This window comes from Oratosquilla oratoria, chromosome 13, assembly GCF_046742065.1.
Source record: "Oratosquilla oratoria isolate Oo_2021 chromosome 13, ASM4674206v1, whole genome shotgun sequence".
Lineage (NCBI taxonomy): Eukaryota > Metazoa > Arthropoda > Malacostraca > Stomatopoda > Squillidae > Oratosquilla > Oratosquilla oratoria.
The window spans coordinates 50,279,347-50,304,655 of record NC_134789.1 but is presented as its reverse complement, the minus strand read 5'-3'; the positions used below and the strand labels follow the sequence as shown (position 1 = coordinate 50,304,655).

Here is a 25,309-nt window from a genome sequence, read left to right as displayed (position 1 = left end):
AGACTAGCAAAACTTGAACTACAGACATTAAAACAAAGAAGAGAGGAGACTTGATAACTATCTATAGAATCATGAAAGGCATAGAAACTATTGATATAGAGGATCTAATAAAATGGGATGATAGAAATACAAGAGGACACGGAAAGAAAATCAAGAAAGACAGTTAATGAAGGGACCTGAAAGGAACAGCTTTCCCCACAGAGTAATAGACATCTGGAACAAGTTTGACGAAAAAGTGGTGTGTGCAAAATAAATTCATGAATTTAAAAACAGTTTAGATAAAATGAGATATGAAAGCGGGACAGCACGAGCATAGCTCCCCTTCCCGTAAAATACATACATACATATACCAAGGATTTTTTTTTTCCCTTAAAAGGGGGGTAGCCAAAAAGGACAAGGCACAAAAACATTCCCACCCATTTCATCCCCGAAAACACTCCCCACCCCTCCACCCTCCCTCCCATCTTAGCACCTCCTAGATGACGGGTCATCCCTGCACCCTGCACCCTGTCCACTGCCCTGGGTCAGAAGCAGTGTCGCAGGACACAGCACATCCACAGCAATGCTGCTTCATTAAATCGGCGACCCGTCCTCTCCGTCCCCCCATATAAAGGAGAGGACGGGGAGAAATCCCTTCGGGCTGCGTCAAAATTTTTGCTCACACACACTACCTCACCCCCATTCCCCCGTCCAATCCACCTCATGCATCACAACATTTCCATATACAACCATTCTCCATTCACCCCTGTCTTCTGTCCTCTCCCGTCCTTCCTCAACCGACATTCCCCTCTTCCCCAAAGCCCCCTTCACCCCATCCATCCATCTCATCCTAGGACGTCCCCTCATGTTCATTCCCTCCACATCTGCCTTCCACACCTCTTTTACTTGTCTTTCTTCACTCATTCTTTCCATGTGTCCAAACCATCCTAATACTCTTTCATCAACCCTATCTCCCAGCTCCCTTTCCACCCCTGTTCTCCTCCTCACTTCCTCATTTCTCACTCTATCTAGCCTAGTAACCCCCATCATACTTCTCAGACACTTCATCTCAAACACATTCAAGTTCCTTCTCTCTTCCTCTCTCATGTTCCATGTTTCTGCTCCATACAGTGCTGTTGGCACAATCACTCCTTCATACAGTCTCCTCTTAGCATCCATTCCCAGATTCCTATTCCACATTACACTTTTTAAACCACCAAGGCATTTACTCGCTTCTCTCAATCTACATTCTACCTCCACCTTCACTCCACCCTTTCCTGCCACATTTGCACCCAAATATCTAAAACTATCCACTTCCTCCAGTTGCTCTCCCTTAATGCTCACTTCCAGATTACTGCCACTTTCACCCCTTGTACATCTCATCACCTTACTTTTACCCACATTTATCTTCAGCTTTCTTCTATCACACACTCTCCCAAACTCTGTCACCAGCTTCCTCAATCCCTCCTCCGATCCTGCCACAAGCACAGTGTCGTCCGCAAACAACAGCTGGCTCACCTCCCACTTTTCTCCATTTTCTTTAACCATCTCCAATCCCTGACCCACTACCCTTGCATTCACCTCTCGCAACTAGGTAAATACACGTCGGTCAAAGTGGCAGCGAAGTTCAGACTCCGGAGTTATCCAAGAATTTCAAGGATCACAACGACAAGGAAGTACCTGTGTTGTATATATAGGGAAGGGGAAAACTCGTGGTGTAGTGGGAAGGTGATGAAAAAGGAGAAGAGGAGGGATTACTGAGGAAAATGGAAGGAAATGAGGAAGGGGAAGACTTGGTCCAGGAAAGCAGACGCCATGTCAACAAATGGCGACCGGATGATAATGAAGACGAAGGTATTAGCAAAATTGTAAAGATTAGAAATATAGATTAGAACAGTGCAATGGAAGGTGAAGATAACTATTTCCATGGATTTAATGAGGGAGGAAATGACAACCTCCCCCGACTAGTAAATTTAGAGGAGAAACTAAAAGAAATGAATGAAAATTGGGAAGCTAAGTTTAACCAAATAAAGTTAATTACTCAAAGAGTTGATAAGCTAGAAGAATTAAAGAAGGAGAATGAAAACCTTACTAAAGAAATATTAGAATTAAAAAGACAGTTAAGAAAAGTAAAGGAAGAGAAGGAGGAATTAAATAGGAGTAATAAAGAGAATAACGAGTCCATGGCAAAAGAGGTAAGTGGTTGGAAGAAAGTATAAGAGAACAATAAAATGGAATTTAGAGGTATAATGAAACAGCAGATGAAAGAACAAACTGAAAACACAGTTATTAAAGTGATGAGGGAGAAGTAGAATATAGTAAGAGACTTAGCAGATAAAAAGAAATGTATGATTATATTAGGGATGGAAGAGAAGTATAATCTAAATAGGACTACAAGAATAAAAGGGGAAAAGGAAAAAGTAAATAATATATTAGAATTAGTTCAGGAAGATGAACCTGAAATAGGGAAACAAATAGACCAGACCAATTAAGGTTAAATTCAGGTCAAAAACACCAGCAGAGAATATCTTAGCAAAAACAGGGAAACTAGCAGACACTGAACAATATAAAAAGATATGAATAAAAAGAGAAATGAGTAAAGAGGAAAGAGAGGATGAGAAGACAAAAAGACTAGAAGCTAAAGAAAAAAAAACGAGAAAAGAACAGAGACAGAAAAAGAGAAATTCTATTGTAGAGTAGTGAATATGAAAATGCAGAAATGGTTCATAGCAGAGGAAAACAGAAGGGAAACGGAAAACACAATGGAAGTAATAGAAAATTAAAAGTGTCTTACACAAATATAGATGGCTTAATAACAGGCTTGAACGAGCTGAATGATTATCTGAAGGGAAAAGAACCGGACATAATGGGAATTGTAGAGACAAAATTGAAAGGTCCATTACCACCCAACGGTGTAGGACATGGTGCATATAATTATTGGATTAGAAACAGAGAGGCAAAACAAGGGGGTGGAGTTATGTTCCTGACTAAGAAGGATATATATGTGAGGAATGTCACATATGGAAAGAATAGAGTAGAGATGATTATGATGGAAGTGGAGGACAGGGATGGGAAGAGCAGGAAGTTTGTAGTAAATTATGTGCCTCCTAAAATAGCCTCGTAGGAAGATAGAGAACACAAAAGTATGTTAGAAGACACAAAGATAACACTAGATAAGATAATGGAAGATGGAAGAAGAATAGTTATAATGGGTGACTTTAATTGTAAAGAAATCTGCTGGGAAGAGATGACAGTAAAGGGTGGAGATGATGTATGGGGAAATGTACTACTTGATATGATTATAGAACATGCAATGACGCAATGGATTCAAGAGGATATTAGGTACAGAAATGAGGAAGAACCATCGAGATTGGACCTAATAATCACATCAGAACCTGAAATAGTGGACAAGATTGAATATAAGACACCAATTAGTAAAAGTGACCACATATTGGTTGAACTGGAACTAGATGAGGAAAAATACATGAAAAAATTAACAATATAGAAAAGGAAGATTGATGTATGAATTTTTTTTTTTTTTATAAATTAAGAGAATTCTTTCAAAAAGCTGACTGGGAAAGAATACACAAGGAGGAAACAACAGATGTAGGGAGTTAAAAGACAAAAGAGATAAAGCTTGGATAAAATGGAAAAAAGACAAGCCCTGAAGAATGGAAAATATATACTAGTTATAGAAATGAATATGTACAAGTGTGCAGAGAAGAAGAGAGAAAATATGAAAAAGATGTCATGGATGAATGTAAAGATCAACCAAAATCATTTTGCAGATATGTAAACAACAAACTGAAAAACAAACAAGAATTAGAGAAACTATGGCAAGGAGGAGTTAAATACACAGAGGAAATAGAAATGGCAGAAATTATGTACAAGCATTTTAAAGCAGTGTTTACAAGAGAGAACATGCAACCTAGTGATATAGAACGGGAGGAGAAAGTCCACCCCCCACCCCCATGAAAGAGATAGAAGTAACAAGGAATGAAATAACGAAACACTTGAGTAATCTTGAGGTCAGAAGATCGCATGGACCAGATGAAATAGCAAACTGGATTTTGAGAGAATGCAGGAATGAACTAACAGACAAAATACATAGCCTAATAAACAGTTTATTGAAAGAAGGAAAAGTTCCAAAAGATTGGAAAAGAGCAAATATAGTACCAATATATAAAGGGGGAAACAAAGAAGACCCTACTAACTATAGACTGGTCTGTCTAACAAGTACGATAGCAAAAATTTGTGAAAGCATTATCAAAAGTAGATGGGTAAGGCATTAAGAAAAAAACAACATACTAAAACCAAGGCAATTTGGATTCAGACAAGGACGATCATGCATCACAAACTTAATGTGTTTCTATTCAAGACTAATAGATGTAATACAAGAAAAAGTTGGATGGGCTGATTGTGCATTTCTAGACCTGAAAAAATCTTTTGATAAGGTGCCATATAAGAAGTTGCTTAAGAAATTCGAAACTGCAGGAGGAATACAGAACAAACTGCTAAAGTGGATGGAAGACTTCTTGCATGAAAGAAAAATGAGAGTAGTGATAAGAGACAAACACTCTAATTGAGATGAAGTAATAAGTGGTGCTCCACAAGGAACAGTTCTGGCCCCAATAATGTTTGCTATATATATTAATGATATGGATAAAGGAATTGAATGTTATATGAGCTTCTTTGCGGATTTTGCAAAATTGTTGAAAAAAGTGAACACTGAAGAAGATTGTGACTCGCTTCTGAGTGATCTCAGAAGTATGGGAATGGAGTAGGAAGTGGGAGATGGAATTCAATATTAACCCCTTCACTCTGGGCCAAAATCTTGTGGGCAGCATTAGCTGCCAGATGTGTGATGTTGCGTCATAATACTCGCATTATAAAAAATAAAGTTACCGCTGTATTGCTCTTTCTCTTTCACCAGTGAAATTTGATAACCATAGAAAATATGATGAAGCCAGTTTACAGAGTATGGGGGTCACGTAGATACAACTATAATATAATCAAGACGCCGACATCAGAATCCTCGCGTACCCTCTTGCTCCTCATGATGCCTACGTAGGCGTCATCGTATTGAAGGGGTTAAGAAGTGTAGTATAATGGAATTTGGAAGAAGCAAAAAAAGAATAGTTGGATTATATAAATTGAGAGAAGAAGAAAAAAAAGAAGGAGAAAACGAGAAAGACCTAGGAGTCAATATTGTGAATAATATGTCCCCTGAGAAACATATAATTAAGATTTTTGGAGAAACATATAATTTAATAAGAACAATCAAAGTGGCGTTTACATACCTAGATGAAGAAATGGTGAAGAAAATACTAGTCACTTTGATAAGACCAAGATTGGAATATGCAGCGACGACGTGGTCACCAAGTAAAAAAAAATGTATAACAAAACTTGAAAGAATACAAAGAGCAATTACAAAATTGGCACCAACACTCTTAGAACTATCATATGAAGAGAGACTTGCAAAACTTGAGCTACAGACATTAGAGCAAAGAAGAGAGGAGATTTGATAACTTTATAGAATCATGAAAGGCATAGAAACTATTGATCTAAACAATGGGATACTAGACATACAAGAGGACACGGAAAGAAAATCAAGAAAGACAGTTATAGAAGACATCTGAAAAAGAACAGCTTTCCCCACAGAGTAATAGACATTTGGAACAAGTTAGATGAGAAAGTAGTGTGTGCAAAAACAAGACACGAATTTAAAAACAGTTTAGATAAAATGAGATATGAAGACGGGACACCATGAGCATAGCTCCCCTTCCCATAAAATACAACTAGGTAAATACACACATTCCAGCAGCGGTTGAAGTAGGACATACGAAAAGAAGCTCTGAAGCATTAAGCATTAAGCAGATGAATTTGAAATTAGCCCTAGTTGTGTTTACTAAAAAGCGGGAAGGGAGAAGTGTACTACGAGTGACTAGAAAATGTAACTGTCTTTGTGTCTTTATTTTTTTCTTTGTCAGTTACTCTATAAATGGAAGAACGAAACCCTGAAGACATACCAAAGGTTTGAAAAAAAAAAAAAAAAAAATTATTTTCCAGTTTTGACAGAGAGGGTGAAATTATGTACAGAGGGATAGAAATAGATAGAGAACCCAGGTTTAGAAATATAATGAGAAAGAGAGAAATCAATGGCTTATTAGATGAAATAATCAAACTCAAATATTTGTATAAAGTGATGTACAAAGAGGTAACCCTCCTAAGGAGGGCCAATGAAGAGAATAACAGGGAGATAGATGATTTGTAAAAGGAACTAAATAGGATCAAGGGAGAAAATGAAAGATTGAAAAATGAAGATATAAAGAAAAACAAAACATTAAAGAAAAAAATTAAGGATCAAATACATACAGTGACCGAGAAAGTGGAAGAGAAGATCAAAGAAAATTATTTCCAAGAAATAAAAAAACAGTGGAAAGTAGAACAGGAAAGTCAGAAATTATCTTTTAAAGAAATAGTGGAGCAACAAGTCAAAGAAAATGCCAAGGAAATTGTAATTACAGTAATTAAGGAGAAAGGAAATTTGGTCAGGGACATGGTAGATAAAAAATGGTGCATTGTAATGTATGGTATTAAAGAGAAACATGATGTTCCTAGATATCAGAGAGAAAAAGAGGAGAAAGAGATTACTAAAGAAATTCTGAAAGAGATTCATGTGGAAGGACAAAATATAGATAAAGAAATTGAGGAAATATATAGAATAGGAAAGTACTTAAAAGAAAAACAATATAGGCAACTAAAAGTAAAACTTAGGTCTCAAATGATAGCAGAGGAAGGACTATCTGGAACAACAAAACTAGCAAATAGTGAACATTACAAAAATGTATGGATAAAAAAGAAATGAGTAATGAAGAAAAAGAGAAAGAAAAGGAACTTAAGAAATGAAAAAAATGAAGAGTGATTTTTTTTTTTTTTTTTTTTTTTTTTTTTTTTTTTTTTTTTTTTTTTTTTTTTTTTTTTTTTTTTTTTTTTTTTTTTTTTTTTGAGTGGTGGACCTGAGGCTGAGAAAATGGTATATCAAGAAAAAGGAGACAAAGTAGACAGAAAAGGATTAGAAAGGAAAACATTAAAGATAGCCTATACCAACATAGATGGAATGATTTTGGGACTGAATTAATCAAATGACCATTTGGCATTAGAAAAACCAGACATAATGGGAATTGTAGAAACGAAATTAAAAAGTCCTCTACCATCAAATACTGTGGGACAAGGTCTGTACAACTGTTGGACAAAGAATAGAAAGGAAAAACAGGGTGGGGGAGTATTATTTTTGACTAGGAAAGACATAATTGTGACAAAGATAACAGAAGGAAAAAACAATGTAGAATCAATTATGATGAAAGTTGAAAACATTTACATGAAAAGTAGAAATTTTGTAGTAGTGTATATGCCCCCCCAAAACACAGTCCTGGACAGAAAGTGATCATTCCAAACTGTTGGAAGATACAAAATATGAACTAACCAATATACTGAAAGAGGAAATAGTAATTATGGGTGATTTTAATTCAAAAGAAATATGTTGGGAAGAAATGACAGTTAAGGGTGAAGAATACCTCTGGGGAAACATACTACTTGATATGACCATTGAATACACAATGACTCTGTGGATAAAAGAAAATACCAGATACAGAAACAATGAGGAACCATCGAGACTAGATTTGATAATTACATCAGAACCTGAAATTGTGGACAGAATTGATTACAAAACTCCAATAGGGAAGAGTGACCATGTACTAATAGAATTTGAACTAAAAGAGCAAATGGACGTAGAAGAAATGAGAACATAGAAAAGGAAGACTAATGTACAACAAAATGAATTTTGAGAAATTAAAAAAATTCTCTTGAAACGCAGACTGGGATAAATTCCTAAATGAAGAAACAAAGATGGAAGAGAAATGGAATATATTAAAGAAATTTATAATGAGGGAATGAACAGATATGTACCACAACAAAAGCAAGAAAGAGTATACATAAAAAGCTGGTATAACAAAAAATGTAGTGAGGCAAAGGATAAAAGAGACAAAGCTTAGAAACGATGAAAAAAAAAGACAAAAAACGAGTAAATGGCAAACATATATCAAACTAAGAAATGATTATGTAGAAATATGCAGAGATGAAAAGAGAAACTATGAAAGAGATATAATTGAAAAATGCAAGGAACAACCTAAACTATTTTATAGGTATGTAAATGATAAACTAAAAAATAAATAAGAAATGGAAAAGCTGTGCCAGGGAAATTATGGATATACAAAAGAAGTAGAAATGGCTGAAATTATGAACAATCATTTCAAATAGGTACTCACAATTGAAAGTTCACAGAACTGTGAGGTAATAGAGAATATGAAAGGAAAGAACTATAACACAGAAGGAAATCAGAGACCAAATAATAAACCTTGATGTCAGAAAATCACATGGTCCAGATGGAATTGCAAATTGGATATTGAGAGAATGCATAGAGGAGTTGACAGACAAAATATACAATACAATTAGATACTCACTCAAAGAAGGAAAGGTACCTAAGGACTGAAAAATGCAAATATTTTACCAATATATAAAGGAGGAAACAAGGAAAATCCAACCAACAACAGACCGGTCTTCCTAACAAGCACAATAGCAAAAATATGTGAAAAAGTTATCAAAAGTAGATGGGATAAACATCTGGAAGAAAAAAATATACTGAAACCAAATCAATTTGGATTTAGACAACGAAGATCATGTACAATAAACCTGATCTGCTTCTATTCAAGACTAATAGAAATAGTACAAGAAAGGGATAGATGGGCAGACTGTGCCTTTCTAGACCTACAAAAAGTATTTGATAAAGTACCACACAAAAAACTAATAAGAAAAATAGAATCAATAGGTGGCATCAGAGGAAAATTTTTGGAATTGTTGGAAGACTTCATGACTGGGAGAAAAATGATAGTGGAGGACAAAATATCACAGTAGGATATAATGTCAGTGGAGGACAAAATATAATTTTAGGAAGGGATACCGGACAGAATGTCAGTGAAGGCCAAAATATCATGATAGGATGTAATGACAGTGGAAGACAAAAGATCACGATGGGATGTAATTATAGTGGAGGAAAAAATATCACGGTAGGATATAATGTCACTGGAGGACAAAATATAATTTTAGGAAGTGATGCCGGACATAATGTCAATGAACAACGGGAGGCCGGCGTGAATCATGGTGACGGAGGGGGACAAAATGTACAAAAGAGATCGGATGACCGTGATCGACCAGATGTCCGTGATGGGGGAATGCTAATTTTGATGGGAGAAATGTTAATGAGGCATTGGATGTCAATGAAAGACCAAATAATAATATAGAGCAAGGTATAAATAAAAAACAAAATAATAATGTAAGACATGATATTGAAACTCAAAATGTGTCAAAAAGAAATAATCACGAGTTTCTTAAAACCATGTACTTTAATGCTCGTAGTATTAGGAACAAATTTCAAGAAGTACAGGCGTATGTCAAAAGCGAAAATCTCGATATGATAGGAATAACTGAGACATGGTTAAATGGTACAGAGTTCGAAGCTGAATTTGATATTGCGGGATTTAAACACTTTCATCAGGATAGAAACCACAAGAAAGGTGGGGGTGTTCTGTTGTACGTTAAAAACAATGTTCATGCTTGTGTTTTAGAGAAAGTGAAACAGGATGCATATGATAGTTTGTGGGTTGAGTTAACCCAAACAAATGGACAAAAAATGAATATAGGTGTAATATATAGGCCAAAGACAGTATCATTAGCAGACGACAAACTGTTATTTCAAGAACTGTCTAGTTTCTGCAACCGGGATTTATTGATAATGGGTGATTTCAATTTTACTGACATTGATTGGATGACCCTTGAACATGGCCATATAGGTAGTCGCTTGATTGATTTTCTTGGTGACAATTACTTAATTCAGCATATAAAAGAGCCCACAAGATATGGAGACTTACTCGATCTATTGATCACTAGCCGTGAGAGCATGATAACTGATGTAGAAGTCGGTGAATCTGTTGCAAATAGCGATCACAACTTAGTCAGATTCAAACTCCTAAACAATTTTAGAATAGATACTTGTGTTTCTAAAATACCCGATTTCAGTAAAGCTCAGTTCATAGAACTACGTCAGGAGCTTCAGCTTACAGATTGGGAGGCAAAATTAAACGAAAGACCTGTAGATCAGATGTGGGAAATATTTCAAAATACGCTCACTAAGATAATTCAAATTTACATTCCTTTTAAGGACAGACGTCCCCCAAATCAGGCTCACCCAAAGTGGCTCGACAAAGAAACTGAAAAAAGTATTGTTAAAAAGAGACAGGCTTATAAGAAATATAAGTGCTCGGGTGCATCTAATGACTATGAAAGTTATGTATCAATACAGAGAGATTTAAAAAAGACAATAATAAAAAGAAAACAACAATACGAAATGAACATCGCTGAGAAATCCAAAGAGAATCCCAAAGAATTCTATAGTTACATTAGAGATAAAAAGGTTGTTAGGAATCACATTGGTCCACTATAATCTGCTGACGGTCAACTTGAATATTCAAATGAAGGAATGTGTATTATCTTAAACAATTATTTTAGCTCGGTATTCGTAAACGAAACACCTCAAAGTGAATTCCAAACTGAAACCTGTGAAAAGTCTAGGGTAAACTTACTACGGTAAATATAACAAAAGAAAAAATTAAAACGTGTATAGATAAACTCAAAGTTAATAAAACACCAGGGCCTGACGGTTGGCATCCAAGAATCTTAAAGGAAATGAAAAACGAGATTGTTCTTGCATTAGAAATTATTTTCAAGAAATCCATCATATCCGGAGATGTCCCAAGAGAATGGAAGCTAGCTAACGTTACTCCCATATTCAAAAAAGGTGACAAAAAGAAACCAAATAACTATAGGCCTATAAGTTTGACTTCAATCGTAGGAAAAATAATGGAAACTATCATCAGAGATGCTATCGAACATCATTTAGAAAGTAACCGTTTGATAAATGATAGCCAACATGGTTTCAGACGGAAACGTTCTTGCGTGACTAATTTACTCGAATTCTACAACACAGTTATCTCGAATTATGACAAAAGAAACAATATAGATTTAATATATCTAGACTTTGCAAAAGCTTTTGATACCGTCCCACACGAAAGACTACTTACTAAATTAGCTTTACACGTAATAAGTGGTAGCCTATTAGGTTGGACTAGTAATTGGTTGAATGGTCGAAAACAGAGAGTTGTTTTAAATGGAAAAACTTCTAGATGGAAAAAATGTTACAAGTGGAGTTCCTCAGGGTTCCGTTCTTGGGCCACTTCTATTCATAGTATATATAAATGATATAGACCATGGACTAAAATCTACTGTTTCCAAATTTGCTGATGATACAAACTGTGCGGAGTGGCAAATGATCACTCAAACCAATTAGATATCCAAGAAGATTTAGATAAATTACAGCAATGGTCTGAAAAGTGGCTAATGAAATTTAACACAAGTAAATGCAAGGTAATGCACATAGGTAAAAATAACAGTAAGTACGATTACAAGTTATTTGGAAATTCGTTAACAAAAGTGGATAGTGAAAAAGATCTCGGCGTAATTATCAGTAACGACCTCAAATCATCCAAGCAGTGTATTTCAGCCTCTGAGAAAGCAAATAAGATTCTAGGACTGACTGCGCGATCTTTTGATTTCAAAAGTCCATCACTCATTAACAAGCTATATAAATCGTTAGTTCGTCCACATTTGGAATATGCTGTTTCCGTATGGTCACCGAATCTCATTAAAGACATTGACAGACTGGAAAAAGTACAACAGCGAGCCACAAAACTGATTCCAAATATCAAAAATAAATCATACGAAAATCGACTAAATCATATGAATCTGTTTTCCCTAAAAAAAAAAAGTGTAGACTCAGAGGTGACTTGATACAGGTCTTTAAGATTTTAAAGGGATTTGACAACATCAAAAGTGACAAAATTTTCACATTGAATGAGAATCAGACAAGAAACAATGGTCTCAATCTGTCTGGAAATAGATTCAATTTGGAAGTAGGTAGAAACAACTTTGCCAGCCGTGTAGATAGATAGATAGACTTTATTTGGCAATAAATCAATGTACATGAAGTGCAAATAATGACAAGAACACATAGTTCGAAATAAAAAATGTAAATTGCCGAGGATAATACAAAAAGCATGAACGCCTATTTCCATTGTGGTCCTCATTAATGAATGGAATAAACTCCCTGCACAGGTAGTGCAATGTAGTTCAGTTCGAAGCTTTAAGAATCATTTAGATAAACACCTAAGCAAGATGCTGTAACGATTATAATTTAATTTATATTTGTTTTTGTTTTGTTATAATTTCTCTGTCTGATTTTCATTTATTAGTTATATGTCAATTTATCATTATTTACTATTTACCTTGTTTATTATTTAACTATACCTATGCATTTATTTATGTATTTTATTTGTTATTTACATTATTATAGTTTTTGTTTATTATTTTATTATTATTATGATTTTTTTCGCATCCGACCTAGATATGGACCAAAAGGTCTCCTGTCGGCGTGCTCCGCCTTTGTAATCCTTTGTAGTAAATAGAGACAAATACTCGAATTGGGAAGAAATGAGAAGTGGTGTCCCGTAAGCTTTGGTATTGGCTCCAATAATGTTTGCCATATATATAAATGACATGGATGAAGGAGTGGAGTTTTTCTATGAATTTCTTGGCAGATGACGCAAAAATACTTAGGAAAGTAAGAACAGAGGAGGATTGTGAATCATTACAGTTAGACCTAGACAAAATCTGGAAATGGACTTAAAAGTGGGAAGTGAACTTCAATATCAAGAAGTGTAGTATAATAGAGTTTGGAAAAAGTAAAAATAGAATATTAGAATATCAAGAAATTATAAAATTGGTGAAGAAGAAGTAAAAAAAGTGAACTCTGAAAGAGACCTTGGAGTAATAATCAGCAAAGACATGACACCAGACAAACATATCAATAAAATAGTTGGAGAAACTTTCAACCTATTAAGGTCAATGAAAGTAGCATTTGACTACTTGGATGAGGAAGTGATTAGAAAAATAGTTACACTAATAAGACTAAAACTGGACTACACAGCAACACTATGGACACCCAGTACTAAAAAGAATATAAAGAAATTAGAAAGAATACAAAGAACAATGACAAAGTTGGCACCAACTCTCCAAATTAACAAAAGAACAAAGTTAGTCCAAGTTGGAACTACCAACTCTGGAACAAAGAAGAGAAGGAGGAGATCTGCTGACTATTTATAGAATCATGAAAGGAATTGAAATCCTAGATAGGGATGATTTATTAAAATGGGACAATGGAAAAACAAGAGGACACAAAAAGAAACTCAAAAAGGATAACTATAGAAGAGATCTGAAAAAAAAGATAGCCTCCCTCATAGAGTACTGTATACCTGGAATAAATTAGATAAAGAAACTGTGTGCAAACACTATTCAAGATTTAAAAAAAAAAAAAAAAAAATTGAGGCTGAAAGATACAAAGACGGGTCACCACGAGCATAGCTCCCTTCCCGTATAATACAACTAGGTAAATACACACACACACACACACACTTTCAACGAACGGACGGCTTGAAGAACGTTCTGAAGAAAAGTGCCGATTGTGGATCCCAACGCAAAGAGAAGTGCCTTTTTGTATTTACAGGGTGGGGGGAAATTGCTCGTGGGGTAGTGGGAAAGTAAGGAAAGAGGAGAAGGGGAGGGATTGCTGGGGAAATGGAAGGAAATGAGGAAGTAGAGGACTTGGCCCAAGCAGACCGCCGAAAAGTAAACAAACGACCGCAAGCCCAACTGGAAGACGACGAATTGTCTAATAAGAATGTAAAGATTAGAAGTATAGATACGAACAATACAGTAGAAAGTGATGAGAATATTTTCAAGGGATTTAAAGAGGGTGGGGGGGACACAAAACCCCCCCCCCCCCCGACTGACAAGACTAGAGGAGAAGGTTGATAAGGTGATCGAGGACTTGGAGAGTAGGTTAGGTCATATGAACACCATTTTACAAAGGGTTAAAAGATTAGAAGAACTAGAAAAGGCGAATAAAAACTTAACTGATGAAATAAAAGACCTAAAAAGACAGTTAAGAGATGTAAAGGTGGAGAATGAGGAATTGAAGAAGAATAGTAAAGAAAACAGAGAGACAATAGCTAAAGAAGCTAAGAATTGGAAAATAACCCAAGAAGGAAATAAGGTTTCATTCACTGACATAGTCAAACAGCAATTGAAAGAACATACTGAAGACTCAGTTATTAAAGTGATGAGACAAAAGGAGAATATAGTAAGAGATTTACCAGACAAGAAGAAATGTATAATTATATTAGGAATGGAAGAGAAACACAACCCAGATAGAACCACAAGAATCAAAGAGGAAAATGAAAAAGTAAGCCAATTACTAGAATCAGTTCAGGAAGATGAACCAGAAATTATGAAACAAATCGAAGAGAAATTTAGACTTGGAAAGTATAGCAAAGACAAGACCAGACCAATTAAGATTAAATTCAAGTCACAAACAACGGCAGAGAATATCTTATCCAAAACAGGGAAACTAGCAACAAGTGAACAATATAAAAAGATATCGATAAAAAGGGAAATGAATAAAGAGGAAAGAGAGGAAGAAAAGCAGAAAAGACTGGAAGCTAAGGCAAAAAACGAGAACAGAACGGAGTCAGAGAAAGAGAGATTCTATTGGAGAGTAGTGAACATGAAACTAAGGAAGTTCGACATACAAAAGAAAAACATAAGGGAAACAGAGAACACAATGGAAGTGGCAGAAAACTAAGAGTGTCTTACACAAATATAGATGGATTAATAACAGGATTGAATGAGCTCAATGATTATTTGAAGGAAAAAGAACCAGACATAATGGGAATTGTAGAAACAAAATTAAAAGGTCCACTACCACCCAACAGTGTTGGACATGATGCATACAATTATTGGATTAGAAACAGAGAGAAAAAGGAAGGGGGTGGAGTTATGTTCCTGACTAAGAAGGATATAAACGTGAAGTGTGTCACATATGGAAAGAATACAGTAGAGATGATAATGATGGAAGTAGAAGACAGAGATAAGAAGAGCAGAAAGTTTGTGATAAATTATGTGCCTCCAAAAACAGCCTCATGGGAGGAGAGTGAACATAAAAGTATGTTAGAGGACACAAAGATAACATTAAATAAAATAATGGAAGATGGAGGAAGAATAGTTATGATGGGCGACTTTAATTGCAAAGAAATCTGCTGGGAAGAAATGACAGTAAAGGGTGGAGACGACTCATGGGGAAACGCTCTACTTGAGATGATTATTGACCACACAATGACACAATGGATACAGGAGAACACTAGGTATAGAAATGAAGAAGAACCATCGAGACTAGACTTATTAATTACATCTGAACCTAGAATAGTGGACAAGATTGAATATAAAACACCAATAGGTAAAAGTGACCACATATTGATTGAACTGGAACTTAATGAAGAAAAATATATGAAAAGAAATGAACAATATAGAAAAGGAAGAATGATGTATGAAAAAACAAACTTTGATAAAATAAGAGAATTCTTTCAACAAGAAAACTGGGAAGAAATATACAAAGAAGAAACATCAGTGGAAGAGAAATGGAATATTTTGACAAAAATTTACAAAAAAGGAGTGGAAAAGTATGTCCCAAGACAAAAACAAGAAAAAGAATATGTAAAATGCTGGTACAACAAAAGCTGTAGGGAGTTAAAATACAAAAGAGACAAAGCCTGGACCAGATGGAAAAAAGACAGAAGACCTGAAAAATGGAAAATATATACTTGTTATAGAAATGAATATGTACAAACGTGCAGAGAGGAAAAGAGAAAATATGAAAAAGACGTCATAGAAAAATGTAAAGATCAACCAAAACTATTCTACAGATTTGTAAACAATAAACTGAAAAACAAACAGGACTTGGAGAAATTAAGACAAGGGGGAGTTGAATACACTGAGGAAATGGAAATGGCGGAAATTATGAACAAACATTTTAAATCAGTGTTTACAAGGGAGAACATACAACCTGAAGAGATTGAATGGAAAGAGAAAGTCCCCCCTATAGAAGAAATAGAAGTATCAAAGAATGAAATATTGATACACTTGAGTAATCTTGATGTCAGAAAATCGCATGGACCAGATGAAATAGCAAACTGGATTCTGAAAGAATGCAGGAATGAACTGGCAGACAAAATACATAGCATAATAAGCAGTTCCTTGAAAGAAGGAAAAGTTCCAGAAGATTGGAAAAAAGCAAATATAGTACCTATATATAAAGGAGGAAATAAAGAAGAACCTACCAACTATAGACCAGTCTCTCTAACAAGTACAATAGCAAAAATTTGTGAAAGAATTATCAAAAGTAGATGGGTAAAATACTTGGAAAAAAACAACATACTAAATCCAAGGCAATTTGGATTCAGACAAGGACGATCATGCGTCACCAATTTAATATGTTTCTATTCAAGGCTATTAGATATAATACAAGAAAGAGATGGATGGGCTGATTGTGCATTTCTAGACCTAAAAAAAGCTTTTGACAAAGTACCACATAAGAAGTTGCTTAAGAAACTAGAATCTGAAGGAGGAATACAAGGTAAATTACTAAATTGGATGGAAGACTTTTTGCAAGAAAGAAAAATGAGAGTAGTGATAAGAAACCAGCACTCAAAATGGAATGAAGTAATAAGCGGTGTCCCGCAGGGAACAGTTCTGGCCCCAATAATGTTTGCTATATATATTAATGATATGGACAAAGGAATTGAAAGCTATATGAGCTTCTTTGCAGACGATGCAAAACTACTGAAAAGAGTGAAAACTGAAGAAGATTGTGAATCACTACAGAGAGATCTAAATAAAGTACAGGAATGGAGTAGGAAGTGGGAGATGGAGTTCAATACAAAAAAGTGTAGTATAATGGAATTTGGAAAAATCAAAAACAGAATAACAGGATCATATAATTTGGGAGAAGAAGGAATAAAAAAAAGTAGAAAATGAGAAGGACCTGGGAGTCATTGTTATGAATAATATGTCACCTGAGAAACATATAAATAAGATTTTTGGAGAAACTTATAATTTAATAAGAACAATCAAAGTTGCATTTACATACCTGGATGAAGAATGGTGAAGAAAATCCTAATCACCCTGATAAGACCAAGATTGGAATATGCAGCAACGATATGGTCACCAAGTACAAAAAAATGTATAAAAAACTTGAAAGAATACAAAGAGCAATTACAAAATTGGCACCAACACTCTCAAAACTATCATATGAAGAGAGACTAAAAAAACTTGAACTACAGACACTAGAGCAAAGAAGAGAGAGAGGAGATTTGATAGCTATTTACAGAATCATGAAAGGCATAGAAATTACTGACAGAGAGAATCTGATAAAATGGGATGACAGAAATACTAGAGGACACGGAAAGAACATAAAAAAAGACAACTATAGAAGAGATTTGAAAAAGAACAGCTTTCCTCACAGAGTAATAGACAGTTGGAACAAGTTAGATGAGAAAGTGGTGTGTGCAAAAACAATACATGAATTTAAAAATAGTTTAGATAAAATGAGATATGAAGACGGGACCCCACGAGCATAGCTCCCCTTCCCGTAAAATACAACTAGGTAAATACAACTAGGTAAATACACACTTCAACGAACGGACGGCTTAGAAGACGTTCTGAAGAAAATTGAAGTATTGTGGATCCCAACGCAAAGAGAAGTGCCTATTGTATTTACAGGGTGGGGGGAAAATTGCTTGTGGGGTAGTAGGAAAGTAGGGAAAGAGGAGAAGGGGAGGGATTACTGAGGGAAATGGAAGGAAATGAGGAAGGAGTAGACTTGGCCCAGACAGACAGGCGAAAGGTAAACAAAAGGCCCCCCAACGATGATGAAATGTCTAATAAAAATGTAAAGATTAGAAGTATAGTTAAGAGCAATACAGTAGAAAGTGATGAGAATATTTTCCAGGGATTTAAAGAGGGTGGAGGGGACACAAACCCCCCCCCCCTGACTGAGAAGACTAGAAGAGAAGGTTGATAAGATGATCGAGGACTTGGAGCGTAGGTTCGGTCATGTTAACAATATTATAAGGAGGGTTGAAAAATTGGAAGAACTAGAGAAGGCAAACAAAAACTTAACTGATGAAATAGAAAACCTGAAAAGACAGTTAAAAGAAGTAAAGGTGGAGAATGAGGAATTGAAGAAGAATAGTAAAGAAAACAGAGAGGGATGGAAGTCGATAAAAGAAAACAGTAAATTTGCATTTACTGATATAATTAAACAGCAAATGAGAGAACAAACTGAAGACTCAGTTATTCAAGTAATGAGACAGAAGGAGAATATAGTAAGAGACTTAGCTGACAAAAAGAAATGTATAATTATATTAGGAATGGAAGAGAAACATAACCCAGATAGAACCTCAAGAACCAATGAGGAAAATGAAAAAGTAAGCAGTTTACTAAAATTAGTTCAGGAAGATGAACCAGAAATTATGAAGGAAATTGAGGAAAAATTCAGGCTCGGAAAGTATAGTAAAGATAAGACCAGACCAATTAAGATTAAATTCAGGTCACAAACGACAGCAGAGAATATCTTATCCAAAACAGGGAAACTAGCAACAAGTGAACAATATAAAAAAGTATGGATAAAAAGGGAAATGATTAAAGAGGAAAGAGAGGAAGAAAAGCAGAAAAGACTTGAAGCTAAGACAAAAACGAGAACAGAACGGAGTCAGAGAAAGAGAGATTCTATTGGAGAGTAGTGAATATGAAACTAAGGCAGTTCGACATACAAGAGAAAAACAAAAGGGAAACAGAGAACACAATGGAAGTGACAGAAAACTAAGAGTGTCTTACACAAATATAGATGGATTAATAACAGGATTGAATGAGCTGAATGATTATTTGAAAGAAAAAGAACCAGACATAATGGGAATTGTAGAAACAAAATTAAAAGGCCCACTACCACCCAACAGTGTAGGACATGATGCATATAATTATTGGATTAAAAACAGAGAGAAAAAGGAAGGGGGTGGAGTTATGTTCCTGACTAAGAAGGATATAAACGTGAAGGGTGTCATATATGGAAAGAATACAGTAGAGATGATTATGATAGAAGTGGAAGACAGAGATAAGAAGAGCAGAAAATTTGTGATAAATTATGTGCCACCGAAAACAGCCTCATGGGAGGAGAGTGAACATAAAAGTATGTTAGAGGACACAAAGATAACATTAAATAAAATAATGGAAGATGGAGGAAGAATAGTTATTATGGGCGACTTTAATTGCAAAGAAATCTGCTGGGAAGAAATGACAGTAAAGGGTGGAGACGGCTCATGGGGAAACGCTCTACTTGAGATGATTACTGACCATACAATGACACAATGGATACAGGAGAACACCAGGTATAGAAATGAAGAAGAACCATCGAGATTAGACTTAATAATTACATCTGAACCTAGAATAGTGGACAAGATTGAATATAAAACACCAATAAGCAAAAGTGACCACATATTGATTGAACTGGAACTTAATGAAGAAAAATATAGGAAAAGAAATGAGCAATATAGAAAAGGAAGAATGATGTATGAAAAAACAAACTTTGATGAAATAAGAGAATTCTTTCAACAAGAAAACTGGGAAGAAATATACAAAGAAGAAAGAACAGTGGATGAGAAATGGAATATTTTGACAAAAATTTACAAAAAAGGAGTGGAAAAGTATGTCCCAAGACAAAAACAAGAAAAAGAATATGTAAAATGCTGGCACAACAAAAGTTGTAGGGAGCTAAAAGACAAAAGAAACAAAGCCTGGACCAGATGGAAAAAAGACAGAAGACCTGAAAAATGGAAAATATATACCTGTTATAGAAATGAATATGTACAAACGTGCAGAGAGGAAAAGAGAAAATATGAAAAAGATGTCATAGAAAAGTGTAAAGATCAACCAAAACTATTCTACAGATTTGTAAACAATAAACTGAAAAACAAACAGGACTTGGAGAAATTAAGACAAGAGGGAGTTGAATACACTGAGGAAATGGAAATGGCGGAAATTATGAACAAACATTTTAAATCAGTGTTTACAAGGGAGAACATACAACCTGAAGAGATTGAATGGAAAGAGAAAGTCCCCCCTATGGAAGAAATAGAAGTAACAAAGAATGAAATATTGACACACTTGAGTAATCTTGATGTCAGAAAATCGCATGGACCAGATGAAATAGCAAACTGGATACTGAAAGAATGCAGGAATGAACTGCCAGACAAAATAAATAGCATACTAAACAGTTCCTTGAAAGAAGGAAAAGTTCCAGAAGATTGGAAAAAAGCAAATATAGTACCTACCAACTATAGACCAGTCTCTCTAACAAGTACAATAGCAAAAATTTGTGAAAGAATTATCAAAAGTAGATGGGTAAAATATTTAGAAAAAAACAAAGTGTTAAATCCAAGGCAATTTGGATTCAGACAAGGACGATCATGCGTCACCAATTTAATATGTTTCTATTCAAGGCTAATAGATATAATACAAGAAAGAGATGGATGGGCGGACTGTGCATTTCTAGACCTAAAGAAAGCTTTTGACAAAGTACCACATAAGAAGTTGCTTAAGAAATTAGGAACTGAAGGAGGAATACAGGGCAAACTACTAAATTGGATGGAAGACTTTTTGCAAGAAAGAAAAATGAGAGTAGTGATAAGAGACCAGCACTCAAAATGGGATGAAGTAATAAGCGGTGTTCCGCAGGGAACAGTTCTGGCCCCAATAATGTTTGCTATATATATTAATGATATGGATGAAGGAATAGAAAGCTATATGAGCTTCTTTGCAGATGATGCAAAACTACTGAAAAGAGTGAAAACTGAAGAAGATTGTGAATCACTACAGAGAGATCTAAATATAGTACAGGAATGGAGTAGGAAGTGGGAGATGGAGTTCAATACAAAAAAGTGTAGTATAATGGAATTTGGAAAAAGCAAAAACAGAATAACAGGATCATATAAATTGGGAGAAGAAGGAATAAAAAAAAGTAGAAAATGAGAAGGACCTGGGAGTCATTGTTATGAATAATATGTCACCTGAGAAACATATAAATAAGATTTTTGGAGAAACTTATAATTTAATAAGAACAATCAAAGTTGCATTTACATACCTGGATGAAGAAATGGTGAAGAAAATCCTAATCACCCTGACAAGACCAAGATTGGAATATGCAGCAACGATATGGTCACCAAGTACAAAAAATGTATAAAAAAAACTTGAAAGAATACAAAGAGCAATTACAAAATTGGCACCAACGCTCTCAAAACTATTATATGAAGAGAGACTAGAAAAACTTGAACTACAGACACTAGAGCAAAGAAGAGAGAGAGGAGATTTGATAGCTATTTACAGAATCATGAAAGGCATAGAAATTACTGATAGAGAGAATCTGATAAAATGGGATGACAGAAATACAAGAGGACACGGAAAGAAAATAAAAAAAGACAGCTATAGAAGAGATTTGAAAAATAACAGCTTTCCTCACAGAGTAATAGACAGTTGGAACAAGTTAGATGAGAAAGTGGTTTGTGCAAAAACAATACATGAATTTAAAAATAGTTTAGATAAAATGAGATATGAAGACGGGACCCCACGAGCATAGCTCCCCTTCCCATAAAATACAACTAGGTAAATACAACTAGGTAAATACACACATACTTACGTCGGACGGACGGCGACGATTGACGTCCTGAAGAAAAAGTGAAATATTCGTGGATCTCAACGCAATGGAAGTACCTATTGTATTTACAGGGAAGGGGATTGCTCGTGGTGTAGTGGGAAAGTGAGAAAAAGGGAGAAGGGGAGGGATTACTGAGGGAAATGGAAGGAAATGAGGAAGGAGAGGACTTGGTCCAGGCAGGCAGACGCCATGTAAACAAGCGCGGGCCAGAGCAATTTAGTGATGATGAAGGGACTAACAAAAATGTAAAGATTAGAAACATAGATAAGAGCAGCACAATAGAAGGTGAGGATAATAATTTCCATGGATTTAATGAGGGGGGGCGGATACCAACCTCCCCCGACTGGCAAAACTGGAGGAAAAACTTGAACAAATGACCGAACATTGGGAGATTAGGTTCGGTAGAATGTCAAAAATTGCGGAAAGGGTTAAAAGATTGGAAGAACTAGAGAAGGCGAACAAAAACTTAACTGATGAAATAGAAGAACTAAAAAGACAGTTAAGAGAAGTAAAAGAGGAGAATGAAGAATTAAAAAGGAACAATAAAGACAATAAAGAAGAAATAGCAAAAGAGGCACAGGGGTGCAAGAAGATACAGGAAAATAGTAAAGTTGCATTTACTTATATAATCAAACAGCAAATGAAAGAACAAACTGAAGACTCAGTTATCAAACTGATGAGACAAAAGGAGAATATTGTAAGAGACTTAGCAGATAAAAAGAAATGTATAATTATATTAGGAATGGAAGAGAAACATAACCCAGATAGAACCACAAGAATCAAGGAGGAAAATGAAAAAGTAAGCAGATTACTAGAATTAATTCAGGAAGATGAACCTGAAATAATGAAACAAATTGAAGAGAAGTTTAGTCTCGGAAAGTATATTACAGATAAGACCATACCAATTAAGATTAAATTCAGATCACAAACAACAGCAGAGAATATTTTAGCAAAAACAGGGAAGCTAGCAGCAAGTGAACAATATAAAAAGGTATGGATAAAAAGAGAAATGAATAAAGAGAAAAGAGAGAAAAAAAATGAAAAGGAAAGAAGCTAAAGAAAAAAACGAGACCAGAACGGATTAAAAAAAAAAAACAAGAATTCTACTGGAGAGTAGTGAATATGAAATTGAAGAAATGGACCATAACAGAGAGAAAAACAAAAAACAAAAAAAAAACAGAGAATACAATGGAAATAACAGAAAGTTAAGAGTATCCTACACAAATATAGATGGATTAATAACAGGACTAAATGAACTGAATGAGTATCTGAAGAAAAAAGACCTGGACATAATGGGAATTGTTGAGACAAAATTAAAAGGTCCACTACCACCCAACAGCATAGGACACAATGCATATAATTATTGGATTAGAAACAGAGAGATAAAACAAGGGGGTGGAGTTATGTTCCTGGCTAAGAAGGATATAAACGTGAAGAGTGTCACATATGGAAAGAATAGAGTAGAGATGATTGTGATAGAAGTAGAAGACAGAGATAAGAAGAGCAGAAAGTTTGTAATAAACTACGTGCCCCCAAAAACAGCCTCGTGGGAAGAGAGTGAACATAAAAGTATGTTAGAAGACACAAGAATAACACTAAACAAGATAATGGAAGATGGAGGAAGAATAGTTATGATGGGCGACTTTAATTGCAAAGAAATCTGCTGGGAAGAGATGACCGTAAAGGGTGGAGAAGACTCATGGGGAAATGTTCTACTTGAGATGATTATTGACCACACAATGACACAATGGATCCAAGAGAACACTAGGTATAGAAATGAAGAAGAACCATCGAGACTAGACCTAATAATCACATCAGAACCTGAAAAAGTGGAAAAGATAGAATACCAGGCACCAATAAGTAAAAGTGACCACATATAGATAGAACTAGAATTAAATGAAAAAATACATGAAAAGAAATGAACAATATAGAAAAGGAAGATTGATCCATGAAAAAAAGATAAAATAAGAGAATTCTTTCAAAATGAAAACTGGGAAAGAATACACAAAGAAGATACAACAGTAGAAGAGAAATGGAATATTTTGACAAAAACAAGAAAAAGAATATGTAAAGTGCTGGTACAACAAAAGTTGTAGAGTGTTAAAAGACAAAAGAGACAAAGCTTGGACCAAATTGAAGAACAACAAAAGACCTGAAAATGGGAAATATATGCTTGTTATAGAAATGAATATGTACAAGCGTGCAGAGAGAAAAAGAGAAAATATGAAAAAGATGTCATAGAAAAATGTAAAGATCAACCAAAACTATTCTACAGATTTGTAACCAACAAACTGAAAAACAAACAAGATTTGGAGAAATTAAGACAAGGAGTTGAATACACAGAGGAAATAGAAATGGCGGAAATTATGAACAAGCATTTTAAATCAGTGTTTACAAGGGAGAATATACAACCAGAAGAGATCGAATGGAAAGAGAAAGTCCCCCCTATGAAAGAAATAGAAATAACAAAGAATGAAATAATGATGTTAGAAAATCACATGGACCAGATGAAATAGCAAACTGGATTTTGAAAGAATGCAGAAAAGAGATAGAATCATTTCTTGTATATTACAACTGAGTGAACATAATTTAAGCAAGTGCACACTATATGAATATCCATTTCAGAAAACCATCATTTGTATATCATTACTGAAACAAGATCTAGTAGTCTTTGTATGGTGTCACTGCAATGAAGGAGACCCTGTTATTTGCTCCAACAGCTTTAATATTTCCAGGTTTATTCACAAGGGCTATTATGCAGTCAGGCACTGCCATAGCCAGCTGGGCAGTTGAGCCAGAAGATGGCTTTCTGATTGAAGACCTGGCAGCCAAGTTCAACTGTTCAAGTGAAAGCCAGAACCTCCTTCCTTGCCTACAAGAAGCTGATGCAGAAGACATTGTCAACATCGTTTCCATGTATGCTGTGAGTACCTAATTCATTTTATTTGTCCTTACATAATGATAACTATTCTCAGCATTTTACCAGACAGGGGTTACCTTCTATAGCTGAACAATATTGTGGTAACCAGAAAAATAAGGCATATTAATAAATAAATGGTAAAAGGTAATCTAACCATTGTCAACCCTTCATTTTATGGACTAAAAGAGAGATACCTGCCTGTTAAATACCATTCTTACATAAATAATTAATTAGCCCCAAATTTTAACAAAGCATACATGTAATGGGTTTATACTGGTATACTGGTACATAATGAAATAGTGCAAGAACAATATATAGGCATGACATTTTTTCCAAGAAAATCTGTAAAATGGTGGATCACCATCTTTGAGATCATGCTGGTTTACAAGGGCTTAATTACAGTATACACCTTTGGCACAGACTCAAGCTACTTCCTTCTAGCTGGTCCAACAAGCTTTAGAGCATAGCTTAATGAAATTGTTTTGTCATAGTGCAATCAATCATCATTTAAAATAGTTATGATCCATTTAACTCATGGAGCAGTCACTATGCCAAATTAGATCAGATGTCATCCAGAAGAAAAT

The 25,309-nt window shown here is 35.0% G+C and overlaps 1 protein-coding gene across 1 annotated transcript in view; it reads left to right on the top strand.

Annotated features, from left to right (window-relative positions):
• The window catches only part of LOC143032231 (pyrethroid hydrolase Ces2a-like), a 261,996-nt gene that overhangs the window by 130,813 nt on the left and 105,874 nt on the right, over positions 1–25,309 (top strand). The window contains exon 5 of the mRNA XM_076196699.1: positions 24,541–24,728. Within this exon, the coding sequence (XP_076052814.1) occupies positions 24,541–24,728 (188 nt within the window). The remainder of the gene's footprint in view (positions 1–24,540; positions 24,729–25,309) is intronic.